Genomic DNA, 22828 nt, shown 5'->3' with positions numbered 1-22828 from the left:
TCAATTTGCAGTGCTCATCATTCCCGTGAAAGGCTGCACACACATCTATGCACTCCACTAAATCTTACAAACACTTTCACCCTCTCTCTCTAACTCCCTCCTGTGTCTCTCACTAACACACTGACACTCCCAAAGGCACACACACACGCACAGAGACACACACACACACACACACACACACACACACACAGTGCAGAGCTCCTGACTCAGCAGATTGCAGCCATCAGGTACCAGGAGCTGTGCTGCTGGCACTAAACAGCCATATCTATTCACACTCTAGATTAGAGAGGATAGTTTGGGTGTGTGTGAGAGAGAGTGAAGGATGAGGTTGTCTGCAATAATGATTTGTCGTGTCCCTCACCTTGTATCCACCTCTTTTCTCTGCCTCTTTTATCGTTCTCTCTTATTTTCCACTCTCCATTTCTCTTCATCCCCCTCTCTAATCTGTTTTCTCCTCCATCTGTTTCTTTCTTTCTTCTTCTCATTTGCAGTGTCCTCCAAGGGTTACATATTCCCCGTTTGTCACGTTCCTCTGTCTTATTTTGGTCGTTTCAGCCGACACCAAGTTTCAGTCAGTCCATCAGTGGTCTCGGTTTGTTCTTCTTTTGTCCTTCTGGCCACACAAACTGATTTGTGACACTGAAGTGATGCTAAAAGTAACTGAAGACAATGCCAAAGGTCAAAGGTCCAGTATGTAAGATTTATAGGCAAAATATAGCAGAAAAGGACTGTAATAGTCTTAAGTATGTTTTCATCTGTGTATAATCACCTGGAAATAAGAATTATTTTATTTTTGTTACCTTAGAATGAGTCATTTATACTTACAGAGGGTATATTTACACTTCCATGTTTCTATAGCTCTAGATAAGACCTTTTGTGTTTTTTTTTTGTTTTTTCGCTAGTTTCACAGCCAGTGTAAGTTCTCCTGCACGCTAGAAAGTGGAGAAGGATGTGTTTGCAATCTGCGAGTTCACCGCTAGATGCCGATAAGCCCTCCACACTGATCCTTTATTTCTTCCTGACAAATAGAGTTGTCATGATACCAGAACTTGAAACTTCGATGCAGTACGATTATTAAGAAAACAAGACTAAGAGGACAAAAATAAATGAAGTAGGGCATTTTCTTTTTTTATTCATTAACAACCTGCTCACAGTGCTGATACAGAAACAAAAAAACCTAACAGAAGGGTTATTCACAAGCAAATAGTAGAGGTGGTGTGGAACCTCAGCCCTTCAGGAAGAACTCTTTTGGAACCCTTCTTTCTCAGTGTGTATGTCATGTCTCAGTACACTGAACATGCACACACTGCTCATTTCTAAAAAAAATATATTCTCAGGTTGTTTTGGTCCGTGTTTGATTTTTTTTGGCTGTTGAAATTAGTCTGACATCCAATTCTAGGCAGCACAGAAAGGTTTTCCAAGTGTAAAATCAGATTTTCAGAAACCTGCAGATGCCCTGAGCTCACCATGCACCAGAACCACCATCCTCCTTCCCCTCGTCTCCCTCCGGGCTTGTTTCCATGTGGAAAACACACACATCTCTCCTCTAACCCAGCAGAAACAGAACCACAAACCTCTGTCCGCCTGTCTGTCTCTCATAGTACTTAATCTGTCATGTTCCACGTCCTGTCTGCCAGTCCGCCTGTCTGTCTGTCATGTTTATCTGCCTGTCTGTCATGTTGAGGGCTGCTCTCGTCACACTTTGTGAATGCTAGCATGTTACCGGGCGGGCGGGCGGGCGGGCAATATCCCTGTAGTCCCACATGCAGACAGAGAGGCATTATGCTGGAAATACAAGCAAGTCTGCATGTTGATACAACATCTAGTGAGAGTCTGTAGCAAGTAATTCATAAATGACAACATGAGTGAAACTCAACATGTTGAGTGATTTGGTTGGTTGGTGATTAAAAACCTCAATAACACCGAATGAATAAATAATTTCACATCAAATAAGAACTGCAAAAAGACGTGAGCTCCACTGTCAGTTGTCACAGCTAAATGCCACAATTCAATTCCTGCTAGAGCCTTTCAAACTGAACCATGCAGGGATTTTTACACTGAACTCAGCCGTAGACTAGAAGGCTGTGCATGACGCTGACGTCAACATATAACATCAGTTTTGTGTCTGAAAGGAGGCCTTGGCCTTGACGTCCATGCATCGTCTCTCTTGCTCACTCTCTCTCTCTGATGTGAGTCTGCAGCAGAGTTGCATATCACAATTTTCCAGTGGTTCACATCTGGCTCAAAATCACTTGTTATGTGTGCAGCATTTCACTTGATGTTGCCCAGTGAGAATCTTAACAAAAGAGACCGGTCTGTAAACTGTATTGATAAGACACAAGCCATCCTGTATTTGTTGAGACATTTCACTTACTGTAAAACCATAAATGTGAGTCTCACTGTAGCCCTGAAAGAAAAGTCAGGAGATCACTGAAGGTGTTATGATATATTGTCTGGGAACCATGAATATCTTAACAAAATTTCATGGCAAACCATCCAGTTGTTGTTGAGATATTTCAATGTGGACAAAACGGTGGTGGAATGTATGAAGAAAAAGTCTTTGGATTACTATCTTGCACATATCAAATATTTTTCTCCATCTCACTGTGAACTTCTGCAGATTCCTCGGTGAATACTTCGCACAGTCCTGCACAAAATCCGTACTGCTCATTTCCATAATATACTTTACATAAAAAATATCTTTCCATATTTTAGTCTTCTCTTGACTTGCTGCAGTATTTGCAGCAAAACACCAGTGAAAATTCCTTGTACTATACGGGAAAACCAACTTGGCATTAACCTGATCCTGACTTTAATATATAATATAAATATACTCATTTCATCAAATAGGATCAGACCAATATTTTGACTTGACATTAAGGACATTTCAACAGAAATGAGATATCATCCACAAAGCTTTTATCAGTCTGTTTTAATGTCCAGTGACGTGTTCCTTGGCAGGAATGACTTTCTTGGGTAAAACCAAGATAACTTGTTATTTCTTTTATTGTTAAAAACTTTACTCATTTAAAGGAAAACATTGAGTCACTTTGGCTCAACATGAACCCTTATCACACTTATGTTTACAGAATAAACTTTCACACCGGAAGATAACAGGATTTCCCCTATCTATTGCTGTCAGCTGAAACCTAATGGTGAAAGCAGATTTTGTTGTTGGTTAAGTTTGTTTGGGGTTTGTTTTAATGTAGAGTGGACAGACACTATAATATTACTTATACACACATGTATAATACTTTGTATTGTACTGTATTTTGCAGATAATGTTTGTTTTTTCATTTGTTTTTGAAGAAAACATTGATGCACATAAAAAAAAATTAAGGTTCAGTTATATTCTATACTGTAGACAGGAGTTTTTCTTGAAAGTGCACACTCACATGCCCACACAGTATTATTGTTATGCAGGAGGTGCACTACATTTACATTCTGGCTCAAACCGAACTGTGACAAGCTGACAGTGGTTAGCATTGGCCTCTCTGATCTGCTCTCAGCAAGTGTGTGTATGTGCGCGAGGAAGACAGAGAAAATAAGGACGGAGGAAGAGGAGGATGGGAAGGGACATGAAGGTAATAGGATGAAAGAAAAGACGGGAAGAGGAGAGAGAAACAGGAGCAGCGACCATGAGAGAGGAGGAGAGCGTGAAAGGACAGAAGAAAGGGAGGAGAGAGGGAGGAAAAGACAGTAGGGGAGTAAAAAAAAAAAACTTTCTCACATTGCACTAATGAGCTCAGGTAAGAAATGGGACACAGTGGCTACACACACACACACACACACACACACACACACACACACACACACACACACACAGACTCACGCTGCAGTTCAGTGCACCTAGAAAGAGGGGAAATTAATCACACACTTCAAAAAGACGAATCCCCCGGTGCTGTTGCAGCTTCTAAACAAGAGAGGGAAGGAGGTGTGGAGGGAAGGATAATATTGCAGAGAAGGAGAGAAACGCAACAGCAGAATGTAAAGACAAAAGAAGGAGGAAAAAAAGGCACAGATCTGACAAAAAGTGTTTAAAAAGGTTCCCACTGCTGATAGTTGGATTTGTGCTGAGATTACAAACTGCAGGGGGAAAAGCTTCCCCACGTTCACGCAGAGCCTGCAGGCGTCCTTGAAAACCCGAAGACTAGTTTTCCAAGCTGCAGAACATATAAAAGAACAAGATCAGATTAGGCTAAAAAAATAATGGTGAAAAATGTGGAAAAATGGTCCCCAGGAGATCAGAGGATAAGATGGTCCCTCCTGTCAAAACAAAAAAAAAAAAAAGAAAGAAAGAAAGAAAGAAATTACAATTTAGGAGCTGTGTGAAGAAGCGTTCCCCCTGGGAGCTCCCTCAAAGATCCCCTGGAGTTAATGGCCTCCGCAATTTCAGCAACAGCCATAAAATAAATTGGAAAAAGGGGGAGAAGTGTCTGCTAGCATGTCAGGTACCCGCACTGTTTTACAAATCCTCTTTATAAAACAAAGTTTCATACAGCCATACAGCACTCCTGCCAACTTATTCCAGGCAGATCAGTCCTGTCAGGCTGTAGTTCTTTTGCACTAAATGCAGTGTTAAAACTTTTGTTTTCGTTTGAATTGTGTCACAAATTGCACATACAGTGTTTATTCATTTAAAAGATAATTTCATAAGTCAAGACAGCTGCAGTTTGAGGAGAGTTTGTCGTCGTTTAGTTTAGTTTTGTGCGAAATAGCTCAGTGAATGGCATGTCTCGTCTCGCACAATATACATCATCAACACTAATCTCGCCGTTCCTTGTAAGTCTATCTTACCTGAAGTGTTTTGTTCAGCCGCTCCTGGTCGTTTTTATCAGCTGGGAAACCAAAAGAACAAGCAGGACTTGTTGCTGATGTGATTACGTCGCGGTATGAAAACACGCACAGGCATCGCAGCTTTGACGGCTCAAGACAAAGTCATGACTTTCTACCTGCGTATCTTCACTGTCATACACTTAGACAGTTTTACAACAAACAGTGACTTGTAAATTTATCTTTTAAATTAACATCATATCTGTACTTCATGGCACAACCGAAGCTCGAGCAGACTGCAGGTTAAGAATTCACCTTTTGTTCAACTGTGACCATGAAAATTAGCACAGTTTGTCAGTGGAAATACTGACGCACTGTGTGTTTGGCCGTGGATAAGTCGGCGCGTTTCATCACTTCATTTAGTACATCACACTAGGTATGCGGGTGAGCCAGAGCTGAACGACGGACTTTAATAAAAATCAGATGTTTGAGATTCGTTCAGAACTGATCTTTCTGTCACCATCAGATAAAACTATTTCTCTATTATCGCTAACATCTCCATCATATGATTTTCTGGTACGTGGAGAAATGGAACTTGAGCCATTTGTGAACTATTTCAATAAGCCTTTTCTCTTCATATCGTACTGTCCTTTCAAAAGCAAAAGAGTACTTTTCAGGGTTTAAACACTGGAGACAGGAAGGATGTTAGCATTGCTTCTGGTGCACAGCCACAGCTGAGGCAGAGAAGTTTGTGTACATGAGAGAAGCTGCAGGTGGCAGGTGTTACAGTAACTGTGGGAAACGACTTCCTGTCATTCTTCCATTCTTCTTCATGTGTGTAGGTTAAGCGTTTCTCACGAGTGTGACTGCAAACGGTTTGCCATGCAGAAATCTAAAAATTAAAGTGATAGTTTCTTCCACTTTACCTTGAGGTCAGGCAGACTTTTTCAACAGAAAACCACCCTTATATAAGCCTTTTTTTTTTTTTTTTTGAAAAGTTAGTTTTTTGAATAAAAACTAACTTTTAATCCACAGAAACTGAAGTTGCTGGTCTACCGCTGCCTCAGTCTGTTAGTTTGTTTGTGTTATTGTGTGACTTCAATGTTGTTAAAGGATAGCATGGATACACCAAAGTCACGCAATAACACAAACAAAATAAGCATCCAGGCAGAGGTATAATGGTGGTTTCACATCAGAACAGGCCATCCGATGGTGGGTAAAAGCAGTGGAAATATTCCAAATATAGTGTACACTGAAAGTGATATTGATTTTTTTGTTTGTTTGTTTCTGTAGGTGAGCCTTTTTTGGAGGCTAAAATACAATAAAAAAAATACACAAGTACATTGCTTATCTTCCTACACCAGTACTCCTGCTGCTTCCACAAACCGGAGGCGTACTGACAATGGATGAGTACCTCATACAACCTCACTTCAAAACAACCAAACAATCCTTTTAAATAAAAATATAATCTCTATTAAAGCTCATGGGTAATTGGGGAGGGATACAAAAAAAAATCGATTCTCTTAAGTGTTGTGAAGTGTTGTGAATCTTTCTCTTTGTTTACATTCCTGAATTGATTTTTTTTTAAATAAATATATAAATACCTAGTGCTTGGTCTGCTAGCTCAATGCTAACAAATTATAGGAATTCCTGTGGAAGCGCTAACAGAAATGATCAACATGATTGCGGTAATATTATCTGAATAAATTAATTTTATTTCACACGCTCAACATGAAACAACACGTGTTCAGACTTTAAGGAATACATTTCCTCTGATCTGTTGAAACAACAACTGTGCTGTGTGCAGCTTTCAGAGCCTAACATCTCATTTTATTTATTATTTTCTTATGGCACCAGCTGTAGGACCAGAAACAGCTTAAGTTTAAAACAAAAAGAATTTAATTTGCTCCTTTAATGTGCAGTATAGCGATGATGCAGCTGAAATAAAACTCAAAGACCGGCCGATGTGTGATGTGAAGTGTTTTTGGAAATATGAATCCTGATATACAACCTCTAGAAGTGTCTGATTCAACTTTGTCTCATGATCTAGTGTTTAAAAAGCAAACAGAAATCGCAATAAATCAAAAATCGAATCACAATACTTGTAGAATCGCAATGCTTCAGAATTGCAATACATATTAAATCTGCACCCAAGTATCGTGACAGTACTGAACTGAGAGGTAAGTGTAGAATAAAGCTAATGCTAACACTGCCACGCTCCCATCTAACAAGCTTAAAATTCCTCACTTGAAACCAAATCGCACCCCCTTCGCCTCACTGTTCTTCCTGCTTTAGTGTCAAATGTGTTGTAGCCATAACTTTTATAAACTCCTGCAGTTTTCACTCCACATAACTTTTCACAGGAAGACATTTCCTCCTGACCCAGGCGATGATCCGGCATGGACCTGAAAATAAAACCCCTCCACACTTTTAACACCTCATTCCATCCCATTTCATCTTCCAGATCAGCATTCATGCTGTCAGTCTCTATAACGTCTCCACATCGTTTATTCTTCCACTTCACCTTACCTTTCATTTCTGAAACGGAGGTTCAGGATGAAACATGTCAAGACCTCTGAAAACATGAATATCCCCCAAACGAAAATGGAAACTTTTTAGTGCACACAAATGTATTTTTCTTCTGTCTTTCACTTTTCTTTCGTTCCAGACATTAAGTATTGTATTCCTAGTGAACTATACTGTCACACTCACTTCTCCTTTGCTCTCTCACTCCTACACACACACACACACACACACACACACACACACACACACACACACACACACACACACAGGGTTGTCTCAGTGTGAAATCTCTCTCTGGTCTCTCTCAGCTCCATTCATGCATGTCCTGCTCCTCCATGCTAAAGCAAGCATGAGGACAGCCTACTGCTGGCTATGACAGCCACACACACGCAGTGCAGGCATGTATTGTACTGACCAACACACACACACACACACACACACACACACACACACACACACAATTGTAAATGAATCTATACTGCACGCTACAGAACAGCTACAACATGATACCAAAGCCTTCACTTTACAGCTAAATGCTCTTTTGCCGTATCGACGGCAACCAGATCCACTTTGATCCAGAGTGAAACATCTCAGTGCGTCTTTGTGAATGTTAATCATTATCACATTTTTGGGACTGCAACGTAATTCTTTCCTTTTGGCAGGATATACATATGTTTATAGAGACTGAGGTTGATGGTAGGATTCCATTCAGCTTTTACTTTGGCCAATTACCTAAAAACTTGATTTTAGGAAGACTTTAAAATAATTTTGGCTGCAAGTAAGAAAGCTGTAACTAGAAAATGGTTACAGTCAGGACCACCTATGTTACAAGATTTTATTGACATTATTAAGGATATTTACATTATGAATAAGCTGACATTTACTTTAAAGCTGCAAGTGAGCAGATTCCAGTCATACTGTGTCAAATGGACACAGTACTGTAATACCACAGGGCCTGGTAATTTTAATTTTTTTGGCGTAAACAATGGGCTAAACAACTTCCCTATTAGTCATCTAAGGTGAATTAATGAAAGATGTAAAGATATTTATTCCATTCTGCCCTCAGTCTCTTCTCAGCTGTGTCTCTTTTCCTTATTTTTGTCTGTTTTTGATTATTGCATGTAGTTTGCTTGATTTTGAATGTTTTTGTACTTGTCTGTCTTCATAATCTGTGTGATCACATATATACAAAAAAAAGAGTTCATGCTTAAAAAGCCCTATGTTGTCAGGCAGAATGATGAATGATTTGTGAAATTATCTTAATTAAAAAAAAAACATTAATTGCACAAAAAAGAGAAGAAAAAAAAACACATAGGGTCCAGTTTGAAAAATACTGAAGTTAACCAGGGAATTAAACTTTTTACACCTTGTTCCATTTCCAGCTGTTAATAAGGTTGTTTACAGGTTCCACTAATAGAAAGTAAGGAGAAGAGCGACATGCAAAATACTTGATGATTATCATGCACATCAGGATTATTAAAAAGAATAAATGATACACCTGTAATGTCATTTTAACTACTTTTTCTCATTGTGGATATACATGAGCTAATGAATGCAACAGCCAGATTAATTACAGATGTATTTTAATAAACATCTGAAAGTAATAAAGACATGATATACTCTTTTTACTGTTTTACTGAGACACTTAATGATAAACTTTCTGTCGACTATTTCACCTTACGGTGACTGCTGAGCCGTATGCACACACACACACATAAACAAATAAAATCAGCTTCTCTAAACCCCAGTATAGCTGTAATGAACCTGCAGGTGCCACCTGCTGTACCGATGCACACACACACACACACACACACACACACACACACACACACAGACTCTTACAGTATATAAACATGGTACACAGCAGCAGCAGGAGGGTTAGTGAGCCGTGCAGTCAGGACTGTGTGTTTGTGTAAACAGCAGGAGCCTGTAACAACAAGACATCCCAACAATAAGGGCTTCCCATGTCACAGACTGAGAGACGGAGGGAGATCGTCACTGTGCTGTATACGTGAGAGTCAGTGGAGTGTGACTGCATCGTTTCCTCTCATGCTGTGTATCTGTGTGTGCAGATGTGTGTGTGTGTGTGTGTGTGTGTGTGTGTTCAGCGTGCATGTGTTTGTTTGTATCTGTTAAATGCAAAGCTCAACAACAATCAGTGATTCTTTTTTCAGTAGAACTGTGTCATAAATAATAGTGGTTTTGAATGTAGAGCTGAAGTAATTGGTCAATTAATTGATTGGTTGGGTGAAAGAAAATTAATCTGCAGCTATTTTGGAAATTGATTAAACAAAAACACCACAAATTCTTTGGCTACAGCTTTTCCGATGTGAACTGTTGGTCAGTTAAAACAAGTAATAAATTGTCACATTGGGCTCTAAACACTTAATCGTGAAAATATTCACAGACTAATCATTAATTAAAATAATTGTCAGTTGCAGCCCGAATTGAATTATCGTAAATGAGTTATCTGAAACTTTGAGTTTTTATGACTCCAGGGAATTTCATTATTTCCTGTTATTTTGCATGTTGATAGATTGTTAATATCGATATGAAAATCATTTCTAATGACTAAATTATTAAAGTTTTATGAAGTTTTCTTTGTAAAGTTGCAGTTTTTTTTAATCTTGTCATTTTCCTTACCCCCTGACTTATTAAAATCTTTGCTTTTCATCTGTAGCGCTAATTTATGATTATCAGTAAATTATGCAGCATCCATCCTGTGTCAGCAGAATGGGAAGAAGGGGAACATGACCTGCAGTTACAGACACTGCTAACCCCAAACAAGTGTAAATCTAGAGTAAATGAGCTATTTAAATCACAGGTTTTCAACTTTTTCTCAGCCAAGGACCCTTTACAAGATACAAAATATACCAGGGGCCACTCATATACGTCCCTTGGAATAATCAGACATGGCCTTGGTCCTATTTTTTACTTGTGTACTTAGTTATGTGAAAGAACAAGACTGAGAAATGTGTTAGAATGATATAAGACATGTATTAAAAATATTTAAACCACGTCAACACAGAATACCCCCAACATACAACTAGAGACTGTATTTCACTCTTAGTGCATATATAAAATAAAAGGCAGATTCTGATTATTTTAAATAATATACAGTAATAATCATATATATAATGTAATAATAGAAAATATAAAATACCTACAAACTAGTCGCTTGTCTCCAAAATTCACAATAAAACATTGTTGGTGAGACTCTGAATTCTTTCCTTAATAATCCACTAATGATGGACTAATCAACTAATCACTGCAGCTCAAAATAAATTAATATAAAGAAACTGTTCAGACTCTAAAGTTCCTAATTAAATAACTGCACTGATGGTATTAAAAAACAGTGTTTACCTTTAACTAGCAGAACATGCCGGTGATCTGTAGCCATATCATTTTACTGCAGGACTCGTGTGTTAGACTGTATTATAGAGCGAGGTGTTATTCTTATTCGGTCTTGGATCATGTGCACATTTCAGTGTTTGGCGTGTTACCTGCCACACTCTCAGCTGGAGGGACGGAGCATCGCCTCCCGGAGTGAGAGGACAGCTCGCAGCAGGGAGACACTCTGCAGGACTCTGTTACATGTCATACAATGTGTCAGCATGCTCACAACAACTGATGTGTTTGTGTAAATATACTGTATATGTATACTGTGTATACATACATATATGTGCATGATCTCTTTCCTGAGAGGCGATATCTGACAGTGTATCTGACAGAGCTGTGTTTTTGTTTTGTTTTTCTTGTCAAAAAGTATGAAAGGTGGACTAGACTTGATTTTCACGTACAGAGGTACAAGAACATGTAAAACAGTGCATCCACAAACACACACAGATATAACCCTGTGACTAGTCTTTGTTTTCTACTTTTAACTCTGATGTTAACTGAGGTATTGTTCACCAAGGCCACACGGGTCTCGAATCTGACAGTCTCACCCTCAAACTTGAGCTAGAATACTAAAGAACCTTTGGAAGAAGAATTAATATGCAGCCCGGGCATTTAGGTTTTATCTGGGTAGAGCAGAGGAGTAAATGTGCCACTGAAGATGAACTACGGCTCTGTCACCGTGACACCTTCTTCCTGCAACTGCAAACTCTCTCACAAACTTTTACCGGCCTTTGAGAATGACTTCAGCTGGATGAAGTCCTGTCATCAGACTTAAAGTTGCACAATCCAGCACAATCAATGAGTGTTTCTTTAAAGGCGCTGTTTGAAATGTTGTATGAGGTACTTATTGATAGTCAGTGTATTACATTATCCACAGTAGATGGTGGTCGGCATGCCCCCAGTTTTGAGAGGCAGCAGGAGTACCAGTGTAGGAAGCTAAACAAAATGAACTGCTGTGGACAGGGTCAGCAGTAATACATAATTCAGCTACTTAAAAGTTTTCAATATTTTCACAGCTTTACCTTGTCATCAGACAACCTTTTCCAACAGGAAACCATCATTATATAATCGTTCTCTCCTTAAGGAAAAACAGTAATTTTAATAGACTTAACGCTGGACTACTGCTGCCACAACTTGTTAGTTTGTGTTATTGTGAGAGTTCAGTGACTAACCTTTCAAAACACAGAGGTCACACAATAGCACAAACAAACAAATAGATCGAGGCAGCGGCAGACCAATAACAACTGTGTTCTGCAAGGAAAAGTCTGTTCTGGTTGTTTTGGAGAGAGTAATCTTTGGGGCCTGAGTTTCTTAGCTGATAGAAACAAGAATAAACCAAACAGTTTGCATGCTGGTCGAGACACAGTCTGGCAAACAGAGACACCTAGGTTGTGGACAATACGTTAAAATTACTTCGTAGCAGCCCAAAAGGAAGCGAGTACAAAGTAAACGACATCGGGCCCAGGACAAAACCTTGGGGAACACCGCAGAGCAGAGCAGTTAGTTTGTTATTGTTATTGTGTGACCTCAGTGAATCTGAACTATCCTTTTAAAACACAGAAGTCTCACAACAACACAAACAAACAAACAGATCGAAGCAGTGGTAGACCAGTAAATCCCCGTGTTCTGCAAGGTAAAATGACTGCTTTTCCTTCAGGAGTCTGGTTGTTTTGGAGAGAGTGTTATCTGACTTAGAAAATTGTGGTTTTCTGTCAAAAAAGGCAGACTGACCTCAAGGTACAGCCGAAGAAATATTATTTCCCACTGGAAAAGCCTGGTGGCAAGGTAAAGCTGTGATTTTTTTTTTAATGACTAACATCTGTTGTGCTGCTTTTCTCTGCTTCTTTTCTTATTTTTCTTATATTTCCCCCTCTGGCTTGTTACCAATGTGTACAACCAAATGTCAAACTGATTTTTATGTTCTTGCAAAGCTAAAATTATATTTAGATCTGTTTTCATCATCTGAGTTCTAGTAATAAATGATGATAAAACGATTTCCCAAAACATCAACAAACAATCTGAAAAACTTTCAACAACAGCTTAGTGAGGATCTTTTTTGGCATTATATTTCTCTAACTTTAATTTTCTTTGTATGCTACTTTTTCACTCCAATTCCACCTGAAAGCAAGAAGTTCCCCAGGCTCAGTGACACTCTCCAGCTAAATCGAGCTTAAATTGAATAAATCAACTAAATCCCTTCTGTGTCTCCCTGCAGAGAAAACCCAGAAGGGAGAAAAGAGGAAGCAGAATGGAGTGAAGGAGAAAGGGAAGGAGAGGAGGAAGAGTAGTCCTGAGAAGAAAAAGGAGAGATTGAAGTCAGAGAACGGCTCCCTGCTAAAAGAGCTAGGTACATTGTGTGTTTGTTTGTGTGTGTATGTCTGTGTGCGTGGGTGGGTGTACGCCCTGCAGTGTTTGCAGTGTTTCCAAACTGATCAAATGCACCTCATTGGCGGAACATATGCCACATATGTGTGTGTGTGTGTTTTTGTGTGTCCATAGAAGCCCACAGCACATTCATAGGCTTGATGCATCAATAATTTATTTGAGGCAACGTTTTGGGGCAAAACGCAATAACAGAACGAGCAAGACATTACAAAAGTTGGAAATCTCAGGACATTATTGCTTCATTTTGCACTGATAGAGACTTTATGTGCAGAAACTTTGTCTTATGAATTATTGATGCATCAAGAGTGCTGTTTCATTCTTCTGTGGTCAGCCTCCTTTCCATGCTGGTGTGTTACATTTTCTTTTACAGTCTTCATCCCTCCATCACCACTGTTTTCATACATTTGCTGTGTGTTGCTCAGTGTAGATCAGGTGTCAGGCGCAAGGGTAAAATCTTTAATAGGAGTTGACTGCAGCTCGGCCCAGCAGGTCTGATCTGATGCATCAATCTGTTGGCAGTGCAACATCACTCACAGAGCGAGACGGAGAGGCAACCGCAGGAAGAGTGAGGGAGAGAGATGCAGCAAGACTGGATATTACAAAAATGTCATCACTGTAAATTATGCAGACCTCCTCTCAGCTTTCCTGTAATAACTAAATCACCTTGTTTTAGCCTGTAGAACCGGAGAACGTCCTCCTGAGACAAGTTCGGTGGTGGAAATAGTCCTGGAAATTTGTACTGAAGTAGAAGTACTGTGACATTACTGAAATATTGAGCAAAACTACTGGTGTTGCGGGCATTCAGTCAAACAGGCTTTCCGTCTCTCCAAAGCTTCATTCTAAATTTTAAATTAATTAAGTCTAATAAGGGTCTACATTGTGGGAAATAATATACTTTAGTTCACAATACAGTTCTGTTGTAATGTGTCCCTAAGTGCCTCTAATAAAAGGTCTAACACTGTTGAATAAACAACATGTTATTTCTAGTTTCTGTCTAACTTTATACAAGTTACAGCTTGTTATTTCTTACTGGGATACTGTAAAATAAAGGAGGAGAAAGAAAACAGGCATAGACATGATGGTACAACTGGAAAGAGAGAGAGAGAGGAGCTCTGTCAGTGTCATTGACGAGCGACTGGGAGAGAGGCCTGTCACTGCCAATCCTCATCATTAGTGAGATGAGGATGGATGATAATGGCTGTCTGTCCTGCTGGAAGGTGATCCATTCCCTGCTACTCATCATTACAGCCACATATGACGCTCAGAAGACAGATATTACATGGAAATTTAGCACGCAGATTATATGTATGCAGATATTTGTTCATAACATTGACAATTTGCAGGCATTAAGCCGACACTCGTACCCGCAGCGACTTGAAGTGAACGAGGAGATAAAAGCTCAGTGTCTTGCTCGGGGACACGAGAGATAGACTGTTGATGGACACACATTGGCGGCTGTGGTGATGGAATCTGTCGCTTTTAAGTTGTCAGCATGAGACAAGCCACCTGCCTGACTATTGGGGTGCAAATTAACATTTCAATGCACAGGCGTCCTCATAAAAGTCAAAACGAATATTGTACTCTGAAGCAGTGTGTCCATCACTAAGCAGTGAGGTTTATTTATTATTTTCCTTGGAGCTGAAGTGACATTTCTGGCCTAGAGAAGTCTGTGTGCAAGGTTTGGAAGAGTTACTTTAAAAGTGTATTCTTATAAAATGACTAATTACCTGTTAGAAAATGTAGTTAGTAACATTACTCAAGTATAGCAAAATTAAAGTAATGTAACTTGATTACTTTCTGTTACTTTCAGATTGCCTTAATACTAAAGATAGTGAAATAAGTTTAGTCTAATATAATGTTTTATGTTTGTTTTAGGTTTATTAATTCTTATTCTTATCAATTGCTTATTCCTTTGTTATGCATAAATACATGTTTAGATTAATGGTGGTAACTTTGCACATTTAAATGTGCTTTGCTAAGTAACGTTATGCTATTCACACTTAACACTTAAACTGACAGTAAACTCAGACTTATTCTGGCTTGTGTTTTTACACACGTACCATCCCAGCCACCAGCATCAACACCTACAGTCCAAAATATTTTTAGCAGTAGTAGTATTGACAGGTTAGAGCTAACTGGATTTCTCTATAGCTAACATTAGCGGCTGTTCTGTGTAGCTAACATTAACAGTCGGTCTGAGTAGTTAGCGGTTGGTCTGAGAAGCTAACATTAACTGCTGGTCTGTGTAGCTAACATTAGCAGTCGGTCTGAGTAGTTAGCGGTTGGTCTGAGAAGCTAACATAGTGCTGCATAGCTGGTCTGCGCAGCTAACATTAACAATTGGTCTGAGTAGTTAGCGGTTGGTCTGAGAAGCTAACATTAGCAGCTGGTCTGTGTAGCTAACATCAGCAGCTGGTCTGAGTAGGTAACGTTGGCAGTTGTTAAATTAAATTAGATGTTGAGTTCTTGGATGATGACAGTATTTTCACAGCTGAAGACAGACCTGTCAATCTACTGTGATGTTGTCCCTCTTTCCTGATTTAATTTAATTTTAAAATTGTGTTGAAATTTCCTCTCAGTCAAGCATGTTTTTTCTCTAGAGGCCATGATAATGAATTGACTGTAAGATTTGCTGATTTTACTGAAACCAGAGTTGTTGTGAGACTCGTTAAGTGTTGTACTGTGTGCACACCGCACATGAAAACAGTAATTTTTTGTATTCTAATTACATATTCCTGTCACTTGTAGCCTGTCTGTGACTATTTTTTTGTGGCCAAGAGTTTTAGTTCCTCAGGAAATATTCCAGGTTTGTGTTAGCAAAGGTAGAAATGTGTTGACTGATGTGTTAAATCAGGGGTGCAGACACTAAAGCCGCTCTATTCAGAAACATGGAAGTTTCAGGTTTTAAATTGAACATCCACCCTCTGCTCATGTCTGTCTGTTTACCGCTCTGTCTGCATTCACAGAGGTAGGCAGGCTTGTTTTGAAAGTTGCCAGTCTTGGATGTGTCGGCAGCTCCCGTGAAGTCATATTTCCTGACATCCTGAAAACGTCCTCGGTTTATTTTTTCAGGTGCGGCGGCTTCATGGGGCAGTAGAGCTGTGACAGTTTGATGAGAGCTAGTGCTGTCGGTCGTGGCAGAACCAGAGCTGTCAGGATCAAGCACAGTGTTTGCTCTCTTTCAGGTTGTAGCTCTCACGCTTTTATTTTGGAAATGCTTCCCTCCGAAAATTACGTAACCATTGATAGCATGAAGACCAAATAAAATATTGAAGGAAATGAAATGGTCAACAAAATTCACACTGGATCATTTGCATTAAAAATGTGAATTATGAGCATAAGTCCAATCGGATCGACTTCACTCTCAACACTGCTCTCCCTTGGTTCATAATGCAGACAGGTAGAGAGATTCCTTCCTGTATAGGTAGATGATGCTGCTAGAGCGCCACCTATTGACCAAAATTAACCAAATCTGTCATGGCCTCTCAGACATCATATCTACACAAGTCCACCAAATATGGTTGCTACAGCACAAAGCGTTGGGGAGATATGACAGTTTTTGTAATATAAGCACTGCCCACAGCATTTGAGCAGACTGTGAACCACCTATAGCAAAACTGGATGGAATATCAAAAATCCATCGTGGTCTACAGATTTTCTGCACCACATTTGGTCACGAATGCTAAAAGGGGGGTGAAAAAACAGATTTGGAAAAAAATTTGAAATGGTCTTCAAAAAGTCTGAGACTGTTGGCCTCACTTCAGAGGAAGTTTGGTAAAAGGTGCCCCTCCTCAACAGCTGAGCCAAGACAGGCTAATACTTCTATTTGACTTAACTTCAAACTACACCACATACTTTAAAAAGATGTTTATTAGTTTCTGAGAAACCAGGGAAATTGGGTCTGTATCTCTGAACTCTCTCTGTAACCAAGTCAAACACATGTAGGGTATTTATGTCAGCTCCTTTTGATAACTTATATAACATTTTTTTTCTTTTCTGTTCACTGAAGCCATCCTGAAACTATTTGGAGCCCCAACAGGGAGACCCACCTCCCATTATGAAACCTTTAAATCGAAACAGAAAAGAGGCGTGGCGTACATGTATAGACCTGCAGAAACCTGCTGCAAAAGAAGAATTATGTTTTTGAAAACATAAAGTCTGCACCATGGTCAAAGTGCACTTAATTTTACACTTGAGGTCCTTACCTTGGGTCCTCAGCAGTAAAACCGTCAAGTGTGCAGTGGGTCAGATGAACAGTCGTCGAGAAAACTGAAGGACAAACATACATACACACAGTTTCTTTTGTGCTGCAACTGGCTGGTTTAGAAAACAGTACAATGTAGTTGTACACAGCTATAAGGACATTCTGAAGTATGGAGATATTTTACATTACACACCTGTGTATATAGACTATATGTACTAGTACAGGCATTACACAACATGGCCTCAGACAAGCTGCAACATACTCTGCCAACTGTTCTCGTCTCGTAAATATGTCATTTATAACATAAAGTCTTGAGAAATCCAAGAGCGGGAAAGAATAGAATAATGCTCAGTAATCTGATTTATGCATGTCCTCTTGTCTGATGTCTTCACAAACGGTTCAGTGATGTCCACGATCAACCAGAAACTGTATTTTAAGTGAGACATGGAGCTGGATGCAGTACAGCGAATGTGCAAAAGGAAATTCTTAACCGTTGGATTTATAAGTGGGTCAAAATGATCTAGTGGGACAGTTTACTGACATGTTTAAATACATGTTCATCATTGCCAACATTTATGTTAACAGTGCCAGTTTGGCAGTCATTAACATTTTAAATGATTTTCTTTTAAATTTAAGTTAATCAGTGCCAACATTTATATGGATTAGTGCCAGTTTATGTCACCTTCTATACAAGTATACTAAAATAGTGATGTTGATTTAAATTATTATTTTAGGAAGTAGGGTATAGTTAAGAACCACCACTTGGATCTCTTAGGACTTTTTATATGTTATAAAGGAGACTACAGCTTATAGGTGTCCACATATGAATTATTGTTATTTGTTAAGAACTCCTTTGTCCATAAACATTCATGTGCTTACCACTACATTAGAGAGAGTTATTAAATTTATGAAATGTTTATATAGTGTTAATACATGCTCTATTGTATTTAAGTGTTGTCTTAACAATAGCAAGAAAGCAACACTCAATTTGTGATATAGCTACTGTATGTTTATGTAGGCGAATAAAATGGAAAACAAAGTCCTTCATGTCTTCAGGCTTCCTCTAAAAACAAGCTCCTCCGCTGTGAATAGCTTCTATATGTAGGACATCAAGTGGGTGGATTTGTAGCCTTGCATAATCCTTGTTTATATGTACCCAGATCTAATAAGTTATGAATATTCCTGCAATGACATTCTGTAAAAAGCTGTGGGCTGCACAGACAATTACTGTACATGATTAATATCTGAGAGCCTGATGACTAACTGAGCTCTCTAATATCATTTATCCTCCTTTTTATGCACATTAGTTAAAGCAAATCACCTACATGATGGCTAATTATAGCATTACACTGCTTTATGGATCCTGAAAGGTAAATTCTCTTCTCACTTAACCCCCTCCAAAGAGAGGTCAGAGGTCAAGACATCAGAGTCCTACAGCTAAATGACATGATAAAAGACATACATAAACATACAACACATGAAAGGCCTTAACAGGACATATTGGCAGCAGCACTAAAGCAACATGTAAAATATGAGGGGCTCCGTTTCTTCCTGTGATCTGAGAAAAACGAACATGACAGAACGTTGCTCAAAGCTACAAAAACCACCCAACAAAGACTTCATGCTGTCATCAAAGGATGAAACCTGGAGCCGCTCTGTCGATAACGAAATGGGCTTCAGCCTTTGTGGGATTATAGCATTTTGGTAGGAATTATATACAGCTAAGCTTAACCTCACTCTATTGTTAACATTTCTGCAACGTAAAATCCATCCGCACATTTGCAAAGATCCGGTTTCCACCTGTAGGAGTTTGGAGTTCTGGCTTCACGTGTCAGCTGCAGAGTTGTGAGGAAAAGGCTGTGAAATGGAGGATTTGTCAGTTTGAATCTCCTACATGAATGTGAAATAGGGTCTAGTTAGTCTGTACGCTACCGGAGTCAGACCTGTACTTGCCTCGAAGGGCAGTTCTCCCTTTGAACAACTTTATTTTTGTAAAGTTAGACACAATTCCTATTGGCTACTACAGGAGGGAATCATGAAGTTTTACAGACTGACAGGTAACTCACTGATTGGACAGTTTTGGTGACGGACAGAAGTTTATGCAGCAGATGTGTTTATTAAAGAGCTCACAATGAAATAAGAAATTACAAGCATTATTTAGCAAATCACTGCATGTTGTGAATAATGACAGACCGACAGAGACAGGACGAAAAGGAGATGTCTTGTAGCCTACAGTACGCTGTACACCTGTGTGTGACAGCCACCTCCCTAACCTGCTGTGGCTCATATGTGTGCAGAGACCACACACACTGCAGTCCAGCGTCTGCCAGACCTACTGTATATCTATATATACTGAGTTTGCAGAAATTTTGTGAAGAGAAGAAAAGAACAACCATCCTTCTCTCTCTCGTTCAGAGAGAGCGAAAAGAAGGGAGGGCATGTGCCTTTCACTCGATTTTTTCGTGTGTGACATTACTGTGGGGTCGCTGTCACATACGTCCACAAAGCACACGGAATAGGACACAAGCAAAGCAGTTTGAACAGGTTTTAACCTGTTATTCAGGTAGAATACCTGTGCCGAAGTGAATATCTGCTATACGTCTTACGTGGATCAATTATACAGTCGCCTCCTGAACAAATTTCACACTCAGCAGATGGATTTATCAATAGCTAAACTTTTGAAACTCTGAAACTTTTGACAAAATCAAGGTGAAATTTCCACCCAGTGAAGTTTTTTTTTCATTAAATGTAGGGTTAGGGTTAAATATGATTGCACCTTTTTTATGTGGCTATACTGGATTACAGTAAACTTTTTTGTATCCTAATTATGTAATCCCATTACATGTAATCCATTGCTTCAGTGTCAGTCATTAATCATCTGATCAGGTAACAATATGCAGTAGACAGAACGTCCGTCATTATTTGTGCATTTGTGTTTTCAAGTACAATCAAGATACAGTCTGGCAGAGATTTTTGAGCTCTTCACCCACTCAGGCAGTGACTGTCAGCGATGACGCAGGACTTTCTCTCATTTCCTTATTTAACCAGAGCAGAGGGTCGCAGAGCCAACAGTGTTTTCCTGTCGAAGTGAATTTGATCAATAAACAGAGACGATAACGCAGGACAGGAGAGCAGTTTGGCTCTGCCTCACTTGCTTCCTGTTCTGATATTATCTCCCTCTCCTTTTCTGTTTGTCTCTTTCAGTTCTCCTCTGTTTTTCACGGTGAATCCATCTCTTTTTTTTTTCCTCTGTCGCTCTGTGTTATAACACTCCCTCATTCTGTTTATCTTTCCGTCTTTCTCTGCCTCAGCCTCTCAATCTGACTGATGAGGGATAAGGACTGCAACTTGATGTTGAATAGATGCTGGGAAATCATCCCTCACATTGTGTTTCCATGACAAACAAGCCCTTCTGTGTACGTGCTGTACTTTTGTTGTGTGCAACCGTATCATTTGTCTGCATTTGTGTGTGTGTGTGTGCTTTCCTCTGCCAGTGTGTTTTATATATATATATATATCGTCCCTGTCTCAGCGTGTCATCTGTGTGTTTGTTTTTGCATGCCGTATGTGTTCATATCTCACAGCCTCGGTGTGTGTGTTTGTGTGTCAGGCCATCTGTTCTCTGTCGGGTCTGGTCCTGACTCCCAGGGCTTTGTCTTCCTCTTAGTGTTCTGGGATCAAGAAGACAGATATGTACCAGAACTCCTTCTCAGATGTACTGTCCCTTATCCCCACTGTTTATTACTGGGGCCCATATGCCGGTGGTGATTTGGAAAAGGGAGAATGTTTTGAAATCTTCCTGGTGTCACCGCACAGGCACTGAGGAGCTTCAGACCCAAAACTGAGATCCATTACTGGTTTCAGTGAGAGTGTAATCTAATCTGCATGAATTTACATTTACTTTAAAACATTCACAAAGAATTAACTGGAACTATGAAGAGTTTAGATGATGTGGTAGGGCTGGGCGATAAAACCATCTCGATACAGGATTGTGATCAAAGTTCTGTTGATAACAAAGATAAACTGTGTACGTTTTTTAATTATCATGGATAAATCAACAACAGGTCAGTCAGTCTGCTCCCTCTGCTCTCTGTGCTGCTGTCTGTTTGCACGACGGCAGGGCGGAGCTCCTCATCTCCACACACAGCTCACAGAGGAGGAAATTAACAAACTTTGGGATAAGTTTGACTAGAGTCATCAAAAACGATGCTCATTATCCACGAGCGCAGTAAACACCCGTTGAACAAGCAGATCACAAACTTGCAGAAACGTGACATCTTCGGCCCTCTGGCCACAGTAACCTGCTGTCCATCCTTAATCCACACCCAGTTTGTTGGTGCGTGAGTACTCAAAGTTACCTCATATTATCCTCCAGAGCAGAGGAAACTATTGACAAAATCGTAACACGGCATCAATCATATGGAAGTTGTTTTAATGAGTTAGTGAGTTGTCATCACCGTTGCTAATTAGCAGCAAAAATACTCATCATTTACACTATATATTAATATTTTATTAATGTGCATTGCTGTTTAATTGTTGCCTCTAAGATGTTACTCAGCCACCTGCCACTAGCTGAGGCTGCAGACTGTGTAAACACATTCTGCACATAAACGTAGACGTTAAATAGCAAAGAAGGAAAGCTGCTGGTGCACTGCTAACATTAGCCACACTGTGAGCCAGCCGACATTACTTTTGGGTAAATGATATTTCCCTGCAGACGCTGTGGTCCTGCTCGGTCAGAAAAGCTGACACATTTACTGAGCTGTCATGTATTTTAGGTTAATTTGTAATGTGTACTGTTCATAACGCACCACACAGATTTCAGCAGCATTTATAATATGATTTGATTATTGAAGAATGTGATTAATGGCTTCAAATGGTTCTTAATAGTAGGAATGTTCCTGTGACTAATTTCCCTGTCGACTAAATGCAAATTTTAATTTAGACAAGTCGACTAGTCTAACAGTGAGAAAACACTCAGAAATCAGTTCAAATTGAGCACAGCTTATTAATAGATGATGTTAAACATCCATCTGAAAAAACACTGCATGTATTAAGAGTAATTTGAAGCCATTAATCACATTCTACAATCACCAAATCATATTTTAAATGCTGCTGAAATGTGAGTCACATGCACCGTGTAATACAAACATTCACATTATCCTACGAAACATGACGACAACTCACTGAATACTTTTCTGAACAGGATCACAGTGTCTGCAGGCAAACAGCATTTTTTAACCTGAAGTTAGCTGCTAGCCTGCTGCACACGTTTGCAATGCTAGCAGCAACTAGCTTCCAAGTAACCGTATTTGTCTATGCTGAATGTGGTTACACATTATTTCAGTTGAGTGGATATTTATTATTTTCATTTTCTATATCAAAACGCTGAGAAATGGCACTGGTTTTATGAGCTGTCATCTGCCATCTGCCGGTGCTGGAGGTGGCAGCGTTTAATGGTAGTCAACTAATCGTGCACATCCCAACTTTATACACACATTATTGTTTTTGGATGTTTAACTATCAGTTGATAAATTGCGC

At 39.5% G+C, this 22828-nt stretch overlaps 1 protein-coding gene across 2 annotated transcripts in view; it reads left to right on the top strand.

Moving 5' to 3' along the window:
* Positions 1–22828, top strand: part of jade2 (jade family PHD finger 2) — a 255881-nt gene that overhangs the window by 219744 nt on the left and 13309 nt on the right. Inside the window, exon 12 of one of the 2 annotated variants that reach the window (XM_084729922.1) lies at positions 12914–13045. The exons of the other annotated variant lie outside the window; for it this stretch is intronic. Coding sequence (XP_084586048.1) covers positions 12914–13045 — 132 coding nt within the window. The remainder of the gene's footprint in view (positions 1–12913; positions 13046–22828) is intronic. 2 annotated transcript variants of the gene reach the window in all.

This window comes from Lutjanus erythropterus, chromosome 11 (genome assembly GCF_056507025.1).
Source record: "Lutjanus erythropterus isolate fLutEry1 chromosome 11, fLutEry1.hap2, whole genome shotgun sequence".
NCBI classification, from domain to species: domain Eukaryota; kingdom Metazoa; phylum Chordata; class Actinopteri; order Lutjaniformes; family Lutjanidae; genus Lutjanus; species Lutjanus erythropterus.
Note: the sequence above shows the minus strand (reverse complement) of the source record. Positions and strands in the feature narration are given on the sequence as shown.